This window comes from Neomonachus schauinslandi, chromosome 8, assembly GCF_002201575.2.
Source record: "Neomonachus schauinslandi chromosome 8, ASM220157v2, whole genome shotgun sequence".
Taxonomy (NCBI): domain Eukaryota; kingdom Metazoa; phylum Chordata; class Mammalia; order Carnivora; family Phocidae; genus Neomonachus; species Neomonachus schauinslandi.
This window is the reverse complement of record NC_058410.1, coordinates 58,514,993-58,533,959: the sequence shown is the minus strand read 5'-3', so window position 1 is coordinate 58,533,959 and position 18,967 is coordinate 58,514,993. Positions and strand designations below refer to the sequence as shown.

General features: G+C 34.3%; 1 protein-coding gene across 2 annotated transcripts in view; it reads left to right on the top strand.

Annotated features, from left to right (window-relative positions):
- The window catches only part of GRIK2 (glutamate ionotropic receptor kainate type subunit 2), a 666,284-nt gene that overhangs the window by 235,354 nt on the left and 411,963 nt on the right, over positions 1 to 18,967 (top strand). For both annotated transcript variants that reach the window (XM_021693614.1, XM_021693616.1), the window contains exons 2-3: positions 286 to 453; positions 4,962 to 5,219. In XM_021693614.1, the coding sequence (XP_021549289.1) occupies positions 286 to 453; positions 4,962 to 5,219 (426 nt within the window). The remainder of the gene's footprint in view (positions 1 to 285; positions 454 to 4,961; positions 5,220 to 18,967) is intronic.

The window sequence follows — 18,967 nt, the reverse complement described above, 5'->3', positions numbered from 1 at the left end:
AAGAAGGAATTACTAAAAGAAAAAAAGCAAAATCATATTTAAATCATGTTAAATTATGGTAACAATAGCAAAGAAATTTTTACGATATGGATTTATCTAGAAGGGCACATCTCGAATATTCAAGTTCATAGAAAAAGTAAGCACAAACTCCATGTACTTAAGCAAATCACACATACATATGTGTGCGCACACACACACACAAATGCACATGTACATAAAAGTAAAGAAAACTATACATTTTCTCTATCTTCTAAGAACTGTATGATTATTCTTTCTTTTTGCCAGGGGGCATTTTTGAATATGTGGAATCTGGGCCAATGGGAGCTGAAGAACTTGCATTCAGATTTGCCGTGAATACAATCAACAGAAATAGAACGTTGTTGCCCAATACCACCCTGACTTATGACACCCAGAAGATAAACCTCTATGACAGTTTTGAAGCATCCAAGAAAGGTAATTGACAAATATTTAACATTACATTTTCTGGAATTCAAATTTCCAGGTATTCTTGAGAGATTTCTTAATTCCAAATGTAATTAATAAGTCATTAGGAATATTTTCATGCAAATGTTTCTTTTAAAAATGCACGTAAATTTTATCAGGGAAGGTAAGGTGATATGATTACCTATTACAAAAAAAATGCTTATAACATGAAATGCAAAAAAAAAAAACCCATGAAATGCAATTAGGTCTATGATTGTTGTGAAATTGTTTTTTCCCCAATAATTCTGTTTTCTTATTTAACTATTCCTATTTTTAAGAACCCACTAAATAAAATTATACATCAGTAGATTTTACCAAGTTTTGGAATCCATTCTTACATTTTTATTTCTATTATCTGTCACTTCCACTACATTATTACTGTTGTCTCAATTTACTGACTACCTTGAAAGTCCTGTAGTTCCAAGTGAGTTCACAATGTCAGACTAATCTTAAAACTTTATTGGAAATTTTCAACAACCTTTCATTTATGTGAACTCCATGCTCATTTTTAAGCTAGTTGATGTTTCTTCTTGTAACTGAAAATAAATGGCTAATGATATGAAAATTGAATTATAGGAAGATATAATACTTTATAAATTTTGTTATTTCTTTTATTATGTTGTGAAACTGTGTTTTCGTGATAAGAATAGAAACATAACTTTGTGGAATATGACTTTAACATTTATAAAGTAAGGAAGGTACTAGAGAACTATTATCAAGGCATTATTTTAACCAAACAACAATCTTGGTAGTAAATGTATTTTGTGTTTCCATAGTCCTCCTTGTCTAAGTGGGTGATCTTTCCTTTTGCATAGTTAGCATTCATCTAACAGGAATTAAATTTCATAATATAGATTTTTCTCAAAGGAATGGGCTTACAAAGCATTTGTTCTAAATTCATATTTTTAAAACAATATTTACTTTTCTGTAATGCTAATATTGTTTTATTAGCTACCGTACTTGATAGAAATGTACATAATTATAATTCTAACTTGGTCTAGATTTCTTCTAATTTCATTAATATTAATGGCAACTGATAAGGTACAATATTCCATAAGATGAAAGTACCCTTTTTATCCCCCAGCTAACTAGTGTTTATCAAGGCCTATATTCTGCCTGCCCTTTGAATTCATATCTTTATGAATACGAATAAGTTTCCACATTTCAGAACCATGTCAGGGTGATGAAAGGTTTTAAAGCCTGGAAAAAAAGGGTAAAGGTTATTGTGAAATACTACATTTGTCATCATAATTGCAAAATAAGTCATTAACTGCAAGACAAGTGCATTTGATTAGTGACATAGTTCATGATTATTTCCATTAGGAAGAAGAAGCTCTGTCTCAAATGAAATCATTTAGACCAAAGAATGTGGAATATGAGTGAAGTATAAAAAAATATTAATAGGTTTCTTAATGATGAATTCAAAGGAGCAATGTAAAAAAAAAACAGACTAGCATGTTCTTTTTAAAATTTTTTTAAAAGATATTTATTTATTTATTTATTTATTTGAGAGCGAGAGCACGCGGGAGCACTAGCGGGGTGGGGGGAGCGGCAGAGGGAGAGGGAGAAACAGACTCCCTGCTGAGCAGAAAGCCTGACTCAGGACTGTATCCCAGGACCTGAGCCAAAGATAGACAGTTGACAGACTGAGCCACCCAGGTGCTCCCAGACTAGCATCTTCTAACAACAAACAGGTTACTATCTTGGGAATTATAAGGTGTTAAACTCATTTGGGTTCCAAAATATTAAAAGAGGTTTACAAATTTTGTCACCCACTAAAATCCATTGAGAATCAAATTCATTAACTGACATTTGCCTGAAGGTAGGGAAAGCTCAAATAAGCCTAATAAGTAACATTCTCTGTGAGATATTGAAAGGGTAAAAGTCATGGTTTGGGTCTTACCTTGTGAAGCTCTTGCTTCCTGGGCTATTATTGGTTGGAGGCCATAGCAGTGATGCGGGAGAGCTAGGTTCTTGTCCCATGGAGTCGAAGAATGAATCTTGCGGACAAAGGAGAGAGTAAAGCGATAGACATTTATTAAGCAAGATACAGAAAAAGATCTCAGAAGTGAGAGGGGTCCCAATAGGGTTACCACTGAGGGCTTTTAGGGGTGGTCTTTTATAGAAAGCTAACCAAGGAACTTAAATCTTTTTAACATCTCTGTTGATAGCACCATTGAGTAAGGACTAGTGATAATACCTTCAATGGCTTACTTCTTTTTTAGGGTCTGGTAATTTTGGTTGCTCTCAAGTGGCTGTTAAAACAAGACCTCACCTCTGACACCTAGGACAGGATGGTCTAGTTTGTTCCCTTTCTCTGGTTTCCTTTCATCTCCCACATTTTGAATTTTGTGAGCCTGATCCTATGGCCCCCTACCTATCTCTCCCTACCTAGCCTTGCCTGTCCCTTTTTCAGCAGTATGTAAAAAGATAATATAAGAGAGAGATCTGATAAAACTTTTGAACCTGGGATAACTCAATACATATATATAGATATAGATATTAATGATTAATTATAAAATAATTTAATTACTTTGGACATTAAAATTTTTTTAAATTTTTTTTCCAAGGAGAGAAAATAATAAGAAATCAGATGTTTACATTTTAACATTTTTTTCTGATATATGGTCTTATATTTTTAGTAAGTAATAATGTTTAGCTCAGTAGATACTTTGATGTATTAGAGCTTGAATTTTTATTTGAATCATATCGCTTTTAAATGATTCCTCTGATAACTGAAAACTGTTTCTTATTTGAAACACATTTCAGAACATTGTATATAAACTACTATAATGTTTTTACCTTTTTTTGATCTGTGACTTGTCAAAAACCTGGTAAAGGAAGATCTTTTATTCTTAATGTATACGAATTAAAATCCATGTTAGTGAAAAATTTCAAGCTCCAACCTTACTACTGATTCAGAAATCCAATCACTATTTTAAAAGTAAGAATCTACATATTCAAAAAATTTACTAGATCATACTGGAATTTTTGAAGAAAATTTAAACAAATGAGTTTTTTTCAACTATCATTTATTTACTTATTAAATATGTCTATGCTTCAGAATCCTTCCATCACATTGTGTTTTGTGCAGCAAAATCTCTGAAGGAAAATATCAGAAAATTTCACACAGTAGAATTATATTTTGGAGAGATTTAGTCTAAACACCTAACTGATGCCTAAATCCCAATAATAACTCTCCTTATTCCATTTAAGTATTTGCAGGGATGGGTAAACTATTGCTTCTTGGAACAGACTTCCTTTCTTGGATATTTTCTACTTCCTTTTTTTTTTTTTAATTTAAATTGTGTCAACATTTATGAGACGCTTCTAGCCATTTGCCCTAATTCTTCGTTTTCTGGCCAAATGAAACAAACTTAAGCCTCTTTAATAGGCCAGATCTTTAAATATTAAAGGTGATTTTCACATTTCCAATAATTATTTACTTTCTAGGCCCAAATTCCCTAGTTGCTTTGGAGGACCTTATAGAAATTGAAGTCCTATCTGGGGCGCCTGGGTGGCTCAGTCGTTAAGTGACTGCCTTCGGCTCAGGTCATGATGCCAGGGTCCTGGGATCAAGCCCCGCATCAGGCTCCCTGCTCGGCGGGGAGCCTGCTTCTCCCTCTGCCACTCCCCCTGCTTGTGTTCCCTCTCTCGCTGTGACTCTCTCTGTCAAATAAATAAATAAAATCTTTAAAAAAAAAAAAGAAATTGAAGTCCTATCATAATTTATCCTCATCTGAATAGCTTCTACTTTGTTTATGCCTCTCTTGGTAACTGTAATTATTACTGATGTGAATAAAATTTCTTATGAGTGAATGAATATAAACTTCAAAAAATAATTTAGAACAATATAAAAGACCTATAGTATACAAAAGCCAAGTAAATAAAGATGTTTAAATACTTATCTAATGATTTTATTCTTTCTATGCAATGAGATTAATCCATATGAAATCACCCTTGATGAGCCATATCAGGTTCTGAATGGGTATTTGTACACATAGCTTGACCTATATCATCAGATATGTGCAAATACTTAGCTTAGCAATGTGTGGCCCTGGCTTCTTAGATGGTGAGGAGGAACCAAATGGTTTCTGATTAAGAATTTGAAGTTGTAGAGGATGGTCAGTGAATTTGGGAAGGAACACTATTCTTCCAACTCCCTACTATAATCTATTTTTGCAAGATGAACACTCTGCTTCCTTCTTAAATTCTAGAATATTCTTCCTCTGTCACTCTTTTGATGTTATTTGTAGAATTATTTGAACATTGAGTTGCAGATGTCTGGGAGAATTTCCCTTCTAACAAACTGAAAATGTTTGGAGTTCGACAAAATATGAAAATTATCTAAATGTAGATGTGATTTGTAAGGAAAACAAAATCTTCAGGATAAACCTTTAGGCTTACAATAATAATGTGATAATGTTGGCAAGCTGGCATCTCTCCTCAATACTGACAGACTTCTGTCTCCTCTTCAGCCTGCGATCAGCTGTCTCTTGGGGTAGCTGCCATCTTCGGGCCCTCACACAGCTCTTCAGCAAATGCTGTGCAGTCCATCTGCAACGCTCTGGGGGTTCCCCACATACAGACCCGCTGGAAGCACCAGGTGTCAGACAACAAAGATTCCTTCTATGTCAGTCTTTACCCAGACTTCTCTTCCCTCAGCCGTGCCATTTTGGATTTGGTGCAGTTCTTCAAGTGGAAAACCGTCACGGTTGTGTATGATGACAGCACTGGTAAGAAAAATCAGTAGCCTTCAGGGCTATGCTTTAAATACGCGTGATGTTCTGAAACTTATTCAAGATTCTTACTTGTTCTCATTTGGTTTTCTAAATTAAGGCAAGGAATGGAAAGACGTTTGGAATCAAACATCAACACTAATTTCACACATCCAAAGAACAGCTAAATCACATACTTTCTCTCTGTATTTGTGAGATAAGCGCTTTTCTTTCCTGTGAAGGATCAGTTAGCATGAACTATAATATTGGATGAAGGATAAAATAGCATGAAATATAATATTGAAATATTTATTCAAAGAATCCTTCTGTTAGGTTCAGGATAGTTTCCCAAAGTAAATTCTTATGATTGTCCATTAGTGAAACTTATCAAGAAAGTCAGGATTTTGCCTTAACGTTTTCTCTGGTATTTATGTGCAAAAAAATGTGTATGAAAAATAATAATTTTTATATCTGTATAGCATGTTAAAGTTTAAAAATTTTTTTTCTCAAATTTGAAAAAATGTAATACCTATCGAAATACTCAAAGTTTTTAGAACTATTTATGTGTAGACACAGTTTAGGGACTTGGAAAATAGAGTTTTCTAAGTGGTATTTATTATAGTGTCTTTGATGAATATTTTAATGAATTTTTGCTGGCTAGAGGTTGTGCTTTCTTGTTTTAATGTATGTTATTATTTTTATATATAAGTGGTTGTTTTGAATTAAAAACAAGTCTCATAGATAAATATATGAAAGTAAACATTAAAAATAAAGTATTTATTTTCCTTGGCAGTTATATTGGTAGAAGTTGTTCATACTATTTTGGTTATTATACAGTGATAAGAATTTTGCATTAAGATGTTTATCAATGGTCCAAATAGTGCTCTTTAAAACAGAATGTGAAAATAATATTTTATTCTAAGACATTTCACTATACCTTCATGTTTAGACAAAAATTGAAATTCATTTGAATTTAAATTCTCCCAAAGTAATCTAGTAGCACACTTTGTTCATGCATGCAAGATTTAGAACTATGTGCAGGAATTAGTCCTTTTACCCATAAAATTGACCAAACAGACAGATAGGAATTCTCCCAGGAGGACAAGGGAACAGGGAGTTATAGTATATAGTTATAATATATAGTAAATATATAGTATATGGTTATAATGATTATAATTTGAAAAAGATTTTCATTAGGCTAAGAAAGAGTGAGTTTCAATACACATTAATAGAGTAATTTCACTTTTCTGATTTTAAAAAAAATGAAATGTTCATAAATAATTTTAACTTAGAAATATAAATAAAAGCCCTTAAAAAATAACTTAGTAAGTACCTTTGATGTGTCTTTTAACTCAAATAAGACTTACTAAGTTTGTTGTATGATGTTTTACTCCCAAATCATTACTTTTCTGTCATTGATAAAGTTCTCTGTGTCAGGTTATAAATGGTAATGGCTTTTCGGGGGTGTTATAATGTGATGGTCCAGGGAATCCTCAGTTACAAATTGGTCCGTAACTCTTTATGAGTGGTCATATACAGAACTGTGTAAATATGAACACACACACATTGTGAATTCATGGGTTATTTACTTCCCTAATCCCTCTGATTTAATTCAGTTGAATGTTGTCCAAATATCACATATCTTCATAGATACATGCATACACACATAGTATATATACACACATGAATGCATATAGGTGTATGTTGTACATGTGATATTTATATTTATTTCTTATTATCTTAAAACTCCTCATGGTAGAAAGGATATTGGCAAGTGTTCAAAATGTTGATGGATATAACACCTTCTTCACTATTCTGTTTTTGTGTGTATTGTGACATTTTTATTTCATGTATGTAATGCTTGAGTGATTGACTAAAAAGATAATGGGATTTGTGACCAAAATAAAATCACAATTTGGTAAAGCACAGCTTCATATGTAATTGATCTTTTGCTCTAAATAATATTCTAAACATTTATATCATTGAAGCAAATTTAAATAGAGAAATAAATGTAATTAGTTAATTCAGTATATATACTTTTAATGGAAACTTGACCTCAGATTAAATTTATTAAAATAGTTTGTTACTATTTAAGAGAAACTTTGCCATACTCCTCACTTTAAAAGTGACATAGATACTTGGGAGATTCTAAAACCTGATTATTTAAATATTAATACTAAGAGTCACTACAAAATTATTCGTAGAGTAGGTGTACTTTAAAAGTACTCCGAGGAGAATATGAGCTTATAATTGCTCTCTTTCATGAAATATGTAATTTAAAATATATTGATAAGGCATCTACTACATGCCAGGGACCAGTGCAGACGTGTTTATGCCAATAAAACAAAGTCATGGCCCTGGCTGAGCTTCTAATTCCTATTTAGGGATATGTGATTGTTCATGTTTTTACTATATTTGTAATGAGCTAATTGATTCTGCAACTGGCCACTTGTAATCCCTTTTTTTTTTTTAAGATTTTATTTATTTATTTGAGACAGAGAGAATGAGAGACAGAGAGCATGAGAGGGAGGAGGGTCAGAGGGAGAAGCAGACTCCGTGCCGAGCAGGGAGCCCGATGCGGGACTCGATCCCGGGACTCCAGGATCACGACCCGAGCTGAAGGCAGTCGCTTAACCAACTGAGCCACCCAGGCGCCCTTGTAATCCCTTTTAATTTATTTATTTTTTATTTTTTGTAAGATTTTATTTATTTATTTGAGAGAGAGACTGAGCAAGAAAGAGCACAAACCGGGGAAGAGGCAGAGGAAGAGGGAGAAGCAGACTCCCCGCTGAGCAGGAAGCCGGATGCTGGACTTGATCCCAGGACCCTAGGATCATGACCTGAGCCAAAGGCAGATGCTTAACTGACTGAGCTACCCAGGCACCCTAGTCCCTTTTAATTTAACAAAGTTTTGAGAATGTGTCTATTCTTGATATTTTTATAAGATAGAACTGACCCTAAGATTCCCTTTTCAAATGTATTCATAAATATTTGGAAGTAGACTTTTTTTTTTTTCTTTTCAGGTATGTTTAAAAGTCTCAAGGTGGAATTTTAATAATAGAATTCAACAGAGAGGATTTGTAAACTTCCCAAGTGAACAAGATGTCTATTTGATCATGTGGGAGGAAATCTGGTTATAGCAAGGACTATGAACTGAAATGGGGAAAAATCCACCTCATACTTAGCAAGATAAACATTATTGACTCCATAATGGACTTAGGTATCTGCTATTTACTGCAGGACACACTGTGCCATTTTATTTACATTTCTTTTTTCCCTTTCCAGGTTTATTTATTATGTATGCTATTCATCCCATTTATACTCATTTCTATTTTGTTGTGTTGTCCAGTTTGATACATGATAATTATACTTTCATCCAATCTTTGTTCCCACCCCCAAAACAGATGGGATGATAGATGAAATATGGTGCTAGAGTAGGAGAAATTCTTAGAATGATGTTAACAGGAGCTGTTTATTTTTTATGATAATTAGCATTTGTTGTTGTCGTGGATGAATGCTTTTAAACACCCTGAAAGTCTGTTACAGCTCTGAATGATGTCCAAAAATGATGGAGAAGAATTGGCTTCAGAAACAAAGCTGTGTTTCTGTCAGTCATTTTGGAACATATGATTCACTTTAAATATAAACTAAAAATAAGTTGGATAGCTGTCAGCTAGTAAGCAATTCCAGGATAAGTTCTGAATATTTGCTTTAAAATCCCTGTGTTTCATCTTTGTTTATAGACCAGCAGTCCATTAACAAAGAACTCTGGACTGGTAAACAGAAGCCTGGAATTCTATTCCCAATTTTGCTACTAAATGACTGGTACAACTTTGGAAATGAGGAGAATAGAATGAAAATAACTACAGACAAGAGCTATAAGGCACTAGGCATTGTGATAGTTGCTATTATATAAACTATTTCACTTAATCATCAAAACAGTTCTATGAGTCCCAAAGGAAGTAAGTTATCATCACACCATTCCTGCTTCCTTCAGTGACTGGCTCTTCTGTCCACCAACAGCCTAAGACAGAAACCTGAATATCTTCCTTCATTTCTTCCCTTCTTCAAGCCCCTCAATCAATCAGGCTCTAACAGTTGTCAATGCTACACCTCTATAATCTCTCAAATTTATTTCTTCTATCCTCTTTAGCACTTCTTAGGTCAAGATCACCATCATCTCTCACCTGGATTATTACTAACAGCCTTCTAACTGGCCCCCCTACTTCAAGTCTGCATCCACTAATCCAGTCTCCACACTGCAGTTAGAGTATTTTTTTAAAAATGCAATTGTGATCCATTCTCCTTATTAATAGCTTCTCCTTGCTGTAAGGATAAAGTCAAAACTTTTTAAAGAGCCTTGTAAGACCTGACATGACCTAGTTCCTGTAGCTCTCCTGTGACATTTGAGTCTGAATTCCTCGCTTATGTCTTTTCAGATGAGCCATTAAACTTCTTTCAAGTTGCCCAATATCCTATTCTGTTCACCTAGGAAGTTCTCATTCTGGTCCCCACTCCTCCTGTCCACTAAATGCACACACATACATGCTCATGCATACCATCTGCCTTAGATGTCACAAAGAAAGTCTACCTCAACCCTGGGTCCCAAGGCTGGAGTAGGTTTCCTCCAACACATCCCAGCAGCTGGTACTACCCCTGACCCTCACCCATGAGAACCTTCATCACATTATGAATGACTTTTCTTGGCTATATTTTACACTGGATCAAATACACATCTGAGCAGAATGAGCCCTAAAGCTATGAACTATTTTGTTATCAGCACCTAGGTATTACCTGGCTCATGAATGTACCTTAATAAATATTTAAGGAATGAATGCTTAAAGAGGTATTATTATATCCATTGTTTAGAAAATGAAACTCAAATGGATTAAGTGGTCTGCCTAAGGTCAGTTTAGGTTAGGTTGCTTTTTCTTTTCTTTTTTTTTTAAAGATTTTATTTATTTATTTGAGAGAGAATGAGAGAGAGCACATGAGAGGGGGGAGGGTCAGAGGGAGAAGCAGACTCCCTGCCGAGCAGGGAGCCTGATGCGGGACTCGATCCAGGGACTCCAGGATCATGACCTGAGCCGAAGGCAGTCGCTTAACCAACTGAGCCACCCAGGCGCCCTAGGTTGCTTTTTAGTACTTGCATTGAATAAATAGATTCAACAATTTTCAGAAATAATATATAGACATGATTTCTTCTATCATTTAAAAAGTTTTATAAGACAGCTAGCATGAGTTATGCTTATATCCTATTTCAAATATAATTAAATATATATATTTATTCATTTACTTATTTAAGCAGTCATTATCAAGCATCTTCTGTATACCAGGTGGTATGTTAGGCATAGGGTCAGTATTATAGAAAAAACTTTGTGTCCATGAGCTCAGAGTAGAGTGAGGGAGAGAGAGGACATGTAATCAGGGCATTATTACAGTGTAACAAGTGCAGTTAGAGACAAGAAAACAATATTGTGGTAGCTCAGGAGAGGAAGGTATTACAGTGCCTGGTAAAGGTAGAGGAGAATGTTGGAGAAGGTGACATTACCATGAAGTTTTCATGAAGGACAAGTATAAATGGTTCAGATAGAGAAGAGGCCAAAGGGCGCAAAATGTATACACGTGATGGTGCTTGAGGGAGCTAGTGTTCAGGGACATGAAAGAACTTAATTATGACTAAGCCTCAGAAACAAGGATGATGAGGAAAAATGAGGGAGAATTTATAAAAGGCCCACATAGGAGAAATCACAAAGAGCTTTCTTACTAACCACTCTGACTTTTCTTCCCCCTCTGCCCTGATATCTGCATGGCTATAGCAATATCTATCATGTTTGCACGATATGACCCTGATTCCCAAACCACCATTGAGTGTGTCTTAGAGATGGGCATATACCTATTCAGTTTCCTTCCTATGAACTCAAAAAAGAACATAGAGAGAGGGACATCTAGTAGCCTGGTCTATCATGGTTACTGTGGTCTTTGATGTCAAAACATTCTGCATTGAAATCCTGGCTCTGTTGTATACTTTTCAGCAAGTTACTTGATTTTAAAAGTGTGAGTTGATGCATTTGTAAAGTGAAGATAATACATACTTTAGAGGACTATTGTCGTGCCACATAGAGCCCACATAATAGTGGCTTAAAACTCACAATAATGAAAATGTCATGGCTATGTGCTATTTACTCCTTACTATACTCTAGGAAAAAGGAATTATTAATCCCACCTTTTTAAAATTTTTTAAATTCTTTATTGTTATGTTAATCACCATACATTACATCATTAGTTTTTGATGTAGTGTTCCATGATTCATTGTTTGTGCATAACACCCAGTGCTCCATGCAGAATGTGCCCTCTTTAATACCCATCACCAGGCTAACCCATCCCCCCACCCCCCTCCCCTCTAGAACCCTCAGTTTATTTTTCAGAGTCCGTTGTCTCTCATGGTTCGTCTCCCCCTCCGATTTCCCCACCTTCATTCTTCCCCTCCTGCTATCTTCTTCTTTTTTTTTTTCTTAACATATATTGCATTATTTGTTTCAGAGGTACAGATCTGTGATTCAACAGTCTTGCACAATTCACAGCGCTCACCCCACTTCTTTTTTAATATGAGAAAATTTAGATGCAGAGAGTTGAGATAATTTGCCCAAGGTTACACAGCAAGTAAATGGTAGATCTGGGTTTTGACCCTAGGCAGTCAACTTCAGAACACACTCTGTTTAATTGCATACTGTCATATAATGTTAGTTGGTTTGGTTTGGTTCATTTTGTTGTCATTATTTTAAGCAAAGGAATGACACAGTCAGAACTATTTTTGGTAAAGGCTCTCTGGCTATAGTGTGGAGAACATATCAGGGCTATTGGGATATGGTGGGGAATAAGGCAAGACCAGAAGCAAGAGAATTTCTAAATTAATCAAGTTAAAAAAAAAAGATGACAACCTTACTTAAGGAATTTTTGATGGAATGCTATTGAGGTAGAGAATTTTAGGAAGTTATAGGAGATACAGATTGTAGGATTTAGTAAGTAAATAAGAGGAGGGAGTGATGGAGACAGAGAAATAAGAATGACCTTTATGTTTCTGGTCTGGGCTATTAATCATTGGCATATTTATCTAAAAGGGGAAAACAAGAAAAAGAGATTTCAGAGAGGGTAGGGTACATTTGGTGTTGGAGGTATCGTAAGTGCATCTTGGGAAACAGGAATTTTCAAATGTGCATGTGGGAGTGCCTTGGTGGCTCAGTTGGTTAAGCATCCAACTCTTGATTTCAGTTCAGGTCATGACCTGGGGGTCTTGAGATCAAGCCCTGCATCTGACTCCGCGCTCAGCAGGGAGTCTGCTTGAGATTCTCTCTCTCTGTCTCTGTCTCTGCCCCTCCCCGCCCCTCTCTAAAATAAATAAATAAATAAATCTTTAAAAAAATGGACATATGATACTTTCATTGCCGTTTTGTTCTGCCCGTCATTTGTAATTCTTTGTGGTGGGAGGAAATAAAAAAATTGCCAAAAAACAAGGTCATGGTACAAGAAAATTCAGTTATGTTAGTGAGTAGGCAGTCATGGAGATCAATATAGACATGGGGAGAATTTAAGGGAGAGCCTATAAATTAATTAATGAAGGAAATCAGTCATTTTTTTTAAAGGTCTTAAGTTTTTTTTTAAGTTTTTTATTTATTTGAGAGAGAGAGAGCGCATGAGCAGGGGAGAGGGGAAGAGGGAGAGAGAGAAGCAGGTTCCCTGCTGAGCAGGGAGCCCAAAGCGGGGCTCGATCCCAGGACCCTGGCATCATGACCCAAGCCGAAGGCAGATGCTTAACTGATTGAACCACCCAGATGCCCTGAAATCAGTCATTTTTTAAGGGATTATAATATTTAACAGGCTGATCTTTGAGTAATTTCTATGATATGAATATAGAAAAAAATGTCCTTATCCTAAAGAAAAGCAGAAATACTTTCTTCACTAAATTTATTAACTTGGATGAAGTATATGTATAGACTATGTTCCAGATACATCTGTGTGTGCTTTTGGAGTTAGTTTAATAAAATGTAAAATCAATTAATAGTAATTTTTTTTATCTTGGACCTGTGTTTAAATAGGATAAAATAAAATAAAATAATTCAAGAGAATAAGTTAATATGAAAATATATATTCCTGGAAGACACTAATTTTCAATACTATGACAATTTGTGTATTATAAAATTTATAACCAAATAATTTTCAATTTTATTTCAGGAAGTGGGGTAATTTGGATCTAAGATGATTATACGTTGTACAATCTAAGTACAAAACTTCAAGTTCTTTAATTCAAAGTGCACATGTAATTAGCAATTATGAGTTAAGCCTAATTATTTGGACATAGTTGATTACATAGCTTGGTATATTAGAGTTTCCACAAAGTTGGTTTTGCTTGAACATAGTTTCTTTATTCCTATTTAAGCAAGCATAAAAATTATTTGGAATATTATTACTTGGGCTCTGATTATATGACAGTGAATATTTTTAAACATGTTCAAAGAATTAATTTTTCTTAGGTTTTAAGATCTATGCCAACCCTAAAACATGAAAATAAAATTTCTAATCCACAACAATCACACAATTCATATTCCTACATATATGCAGGTCTAACGAAATAGAAGGAACAGGTCTTATACCAGACCCAGTGATCAGCAGAATTTGCTTTCATTGGAAAAGAAGAAAATAATAATAATAAAGTGAGAATAATTCCCTGGTGATAGACACTGCTAGTTTTCCTAAATTTAAATCTGGAATGTGGTAAATCTGGCTTGAGCCTCTTGGTAGTTACTTTTCCCCTAGCCTTTTCCTGTTGTTTGTCTCCTTCTCTATGCAGCATAGGGAGAAGGAGAGTGCTTGTATTATCTCTCTGATGCACTTGACAATTCTGACTACTCCATCTTCAGGGGAAAAAATAACTCTCATACTTTGGTTTCTGTGCTATCATTCTCTCCTTGTTACCTCTTTCCTTTTGGCCATTTATTCCATTTTTATATTCATAAACTCCCTTTTCTTTTCCTGCTCCTTAAAAAACTGATATTTCAAGTTTTTTTTCAGTCTTGTTCTCTGCTTATTTACTTCATTCTCCCTAAAGCTTTTCCTCTGACCCATACCTTCCTCTGCCTCTATTCTATAGTTAATTGATCTACACCTTCAGTTGTTTCTACCATGTTCCATACTCATAGATCTAGCCACCATTGATCATCTTTATTTGGATGTCTCAGAGACACATCTAACCCAAACTCATTGTTTTACTCCAAAACTTGCTCTTTCTCCTGGTTTTCTCTATTTCTTGGGTTTCTCAACCACATCCATAGTGATCATGCTAGATTCTTGTCTTTCTCTCATCCCTCATTTCCTTTTTTTTTTTAAGATTTTATTTATTTATTTGACAGAGAGATAGAGAGAGAACACAACTAGGCAGAGCGACAGGCAGAGGGAGAGGGAGAAGCAGGCTCTCTGCTGAGCAGGGAGCCTGATGCGGGGCTCGATCCCAGGATCCTGGGATCATGACCTGAGGCGAAGGCAGATGCTTAACCGACTGAGCCACCCAGGCACCCCTCTCATCCCTCATTTCCAATAGATTACTTAATCCTTCTCATTTTTATCTTGCAATTCTCAAATTTAACTCTATTCTCCATTCCCACCACCTGTCTTAGTTAACACACTTACTATATACAGCCTTGACCATGTTCTACCTGGTACCCTATTTAAGTTCATCTATCTGATGCAGACAAAATGGTCTTTTTTGAAATGACAATCTGGTGATGTCATTCCTAGACTTAACACTTTTTGGTGACTCCTCGGTTCTTGGAAGAATGAGTTCTAATTTCTCAGCATGACACATGCAGCCTCTGTCACTGTCATTCTCATGCCTCTTTGATTTTGCTTTCCTGGTATTTCTTCTCTCAATACTTATGCCACAGCCTTCCTTGAGTAATTTATTTCCCCCTTACCAATCATGCTTTGCTGTTTCAAGTCTCTTTGCTGTGCACAAACTGTTCTCTCTGCCTGATATGCCCTTCCCATTTGGTGATCTATTCACCACCTTCAGGATGCACCTTAAAATATTCTTACAAAGTATAAATGTGAAGTAAACTTCCCTCACTCTTACCCATGTGAGTTGATAATTCTGTTCTTTGTATGATGCAAGACTTTGGTTGATAAAATAATTCATCATCAATTCTGTAGTAAATCTTATTTTCAGCATATTCATGCAGGAGTGATGCTTTCCTGGGCATGAGAATTTTAAATATTTTATAATTAATTCATCTATTTTTTTTTGTCTCTTCTTGTTTTATTTTGTTTATTCCTTTATTTAGTTTACAAATAATAATCAAACATTTACTATGTGTCATCATTATTCTAGGTACTGGAGATACAAGAGTGAACAAATAGATAAAAATTCTTTGAGTTGCAGAGTTTGTATTCTAGTAAAGGGTGATAAACAATAACAAAATAAATATATATATTGTATTGTATCAAATGTAGTAAATGCTATGGAGAGAAATAAAGCAAGGAAATGTATAGGGAGTGCAAGGGAGTGAGTATTACAATATTAAGTTGGGTTGTCAGAAGAGACATTACTCAGAAGGTGACACTTGAGTTAAGACTTTAATGAGCTGAGGAAATATGCCATGAGAATATCTGAAGCTAAGAGTGTTTCAGACAAAAATCAAGGAGGAAAAAAAGCATCAAGGGAGAAAGAAATAAAGAATTTCAAAGCAAGGAAGATTTGCATTGCTGTTTGTTTTGTTTTGTTTTGTTTTGTTTTTTTAGTTTAGAGAAGGATTTTTGGGAAGCTGAAGATTTTTGAGATATTTAGCACTTATTTTATATGTGTATATGTGTTTATATTTGTATATGTGCATATGTAGTTTTATATGTATATGTTCCATTATTGACTATTCTAGGATGCCTTAGAAATTAATAGCAAAATAACAACAATGTTATTTCTTTAAAAATACCTCACTCTAAAGACTTCAACATAGGTGCTCATTTTAATATGAGTTATTTATAATAACTATGGTCTAAAGCACTGGCCCCTAAAAAAGACAGCATTCATTTTAAATTGCAATGAGACTTGAGATAAAGAAGCAGAGAAATAAGTCTAGCACATATCCATTTCTGCAAGATGTTATGGATCATTTATTGGATACTTGATTAAAAATGAATTGACCCTGTATCAGAAACACTTTTTAAAAATTTAGATACTGAATGGATTAACACAACTGCCTTCTAAAACAGTTTTCTGTTTCCTACTCAACATTGTTTAAATGTTTATCTTGTTTTAAATGCAAGGTATGTAAAATGTATTTGGGGAAAAATTATCTACATTGCAAATGAATAATCCAAATGTTCTTGCCAATAATCGTTCTCTCTTGTCTTTTTTGGTGATGGCCCTTCTAATAGCTGTAAGGTGATAAAATTGTGGTTTTGACTTGCGTTTTCCTGATGACTAGTGATATTAAGCATTTTCTCATGTGCCTGTTGCCATCTGTATGTCTTCTCTGAAAACTGAACAGTCAGGTCCTCGGCCCATTTTTTAATTGAATTGTTTGTGTTTTTGCTATTGCCATGTTACTTCTTAATATATAATAAGTACTGTTTCCTTTAAGAATAGATAAAATGATGTTTAAAGATTATGTTTAAAACATTAATTTAGGGGGCATCGGGGTGGCACAGTCGGTTGAGCATCTGACTCTTGGTTTCAGTTCAGGTCATGATCTCAGGGTCATGGGATTGAGCTCCATGTAGGGCTCCACGCTCAGCGCAGAGCCTGCTTGAGCTTCTCTCTACCCCCCTGCCCCTCCCTGCTATGCTCTCTCTGTCTTTTGAAAATAAATAAATCAATCTTAAAACAAAAAACCCACATTAATTTAGTTCCTTGGCTGAGCTTCCAATGACATCTGATAGTATTTAAAAGAAAAAATTTGCATCATTTGTTTGGTCTCTCAATGCCAATGAGATAGCTCTCTGACCTTCAGCCATACTTTAGGAAAGGGAATTATTGCTTGTCATTCCTCATTGTGTAATTAATGGGGGCAATTAACAAGTTAGTGTTAAGATTTCAAGGGCTGACTTAATTTTCTTTCTTTAATGCCAACCCAATTATTTCAACTGGATAAAAGGATAAAAAGTTCATTGTAAAAATAGAACAGGAAATTTTTTAAAATGCTTAATTGACAAATCAGAATCATTAGTCATGCAATTAATACTTTTTGCAAAATTCTTTAAAGTTAAATTAAAAAGTAAAACTATAAATTTGCTGAAACAGATATTATAAAACATTATATCAATGCTAGATGATTTTAAATCTTATTAATATACACTTGACAATTTTTTACTATATTTATGGTAAAATGTTCTTCCTCCATATTAAATCTAATTTGAGACTGTTTAAAATAAGGACAAGAATATTCAGCAGAATTAAAACTACTCAGTGTGAAAATGTTCAGACAACTGAATAAATATTTTTCATAAGTGATAATTTTATCAATGTTAAATCACTATAAAATCATTGTAGGTTTGCTTAAAATTTTTAATTTTGTTTTTATCTATAAATGTATGCTTTTGTCTATTATATTGACAAGTTTGACTTACTGTCAAGTATTTTTCAAAATGTGATAATTTGCATATTATTTAAGATTTACTGGATCAGTGATTCTCAAAGTGTGGTCACTAGACTAGCAACATCATGATCACTTAGGAAATTATTAGAAAGGGAAAAACTCTCAGGCTGCATCCCACACCTACTAAATCAGAAACTGGGAGTAAGGCCAGCAAGCAGTGTTTTAACACATTTTCCTAATGATTTCAAAGTACACCAAAGTTTGAGAATTACTAGATGAGGTTATGCTATAGGAAAAATCATTCCCCAAATCACAGCGATTTAATAGAACAAGACTTTATGTCTCGTAAAGGTAAGGTCTACTGTAAATCTAAATAATTCTCCAGGGCAACTATCTTTGATATTTTGGCTCAGCATTTTAGGATGCATTGAACTTATAGCACAATTGCTATGGCAGAGAACGGGTAAGCTGGAGAATTAAGTGCCAGCCAATTAAATTTTTCCACCTAAAAAATGAGCAACACTATTGCTCACATTTCATCAACCAAAGCAGTTCACAGAGTCACACCTAAATTTATGATCTCTTGAAATTCTGAATGAGTATTAGGATGGATTTTTCTATTTTTGCAAGAAATACCATTCAGATTTTAATAGGGATCGCCTTAAATCTGTAGATTGATTTGGATAACGTACTCAGATTTTCTAAATCCAGTCAAATCTGAGTTATATTAAAGTATACTTTATAAATAATACAACATTGATTTTTAAATTTCTGAGCCTAGTTGATAGGCAGTCAACTAACAGAGAACCTTTATGGACTTTAGATGCCATAGAGTGCATGTGGTACTTCAGCTAGATTTTACCATTCTTCATTATTTTGGCCTCATTTCATCAGTTCTCAATGGTAGCTGAAGGGAGGCCATCACTTATTAACTCCTGCAATATCATATTTAATTTGAAAACATAGTTAAAGTTAATTATTATTTTGAAAATTATTTCCCTCTTCAAAAACTTATTACATATTGATGAAATATACTGAGTCCATAAACTAATTCATTATCAAGCACTTTGTTGTTCAAAGAAGAACCAAACGTTTCCTATTCTCAGAGTACTTAAAATGTGGTGTTGCAAACAAATTATGATACAGTATGCTAAGCACTAAAAGAGTAACATAAAAATGTTA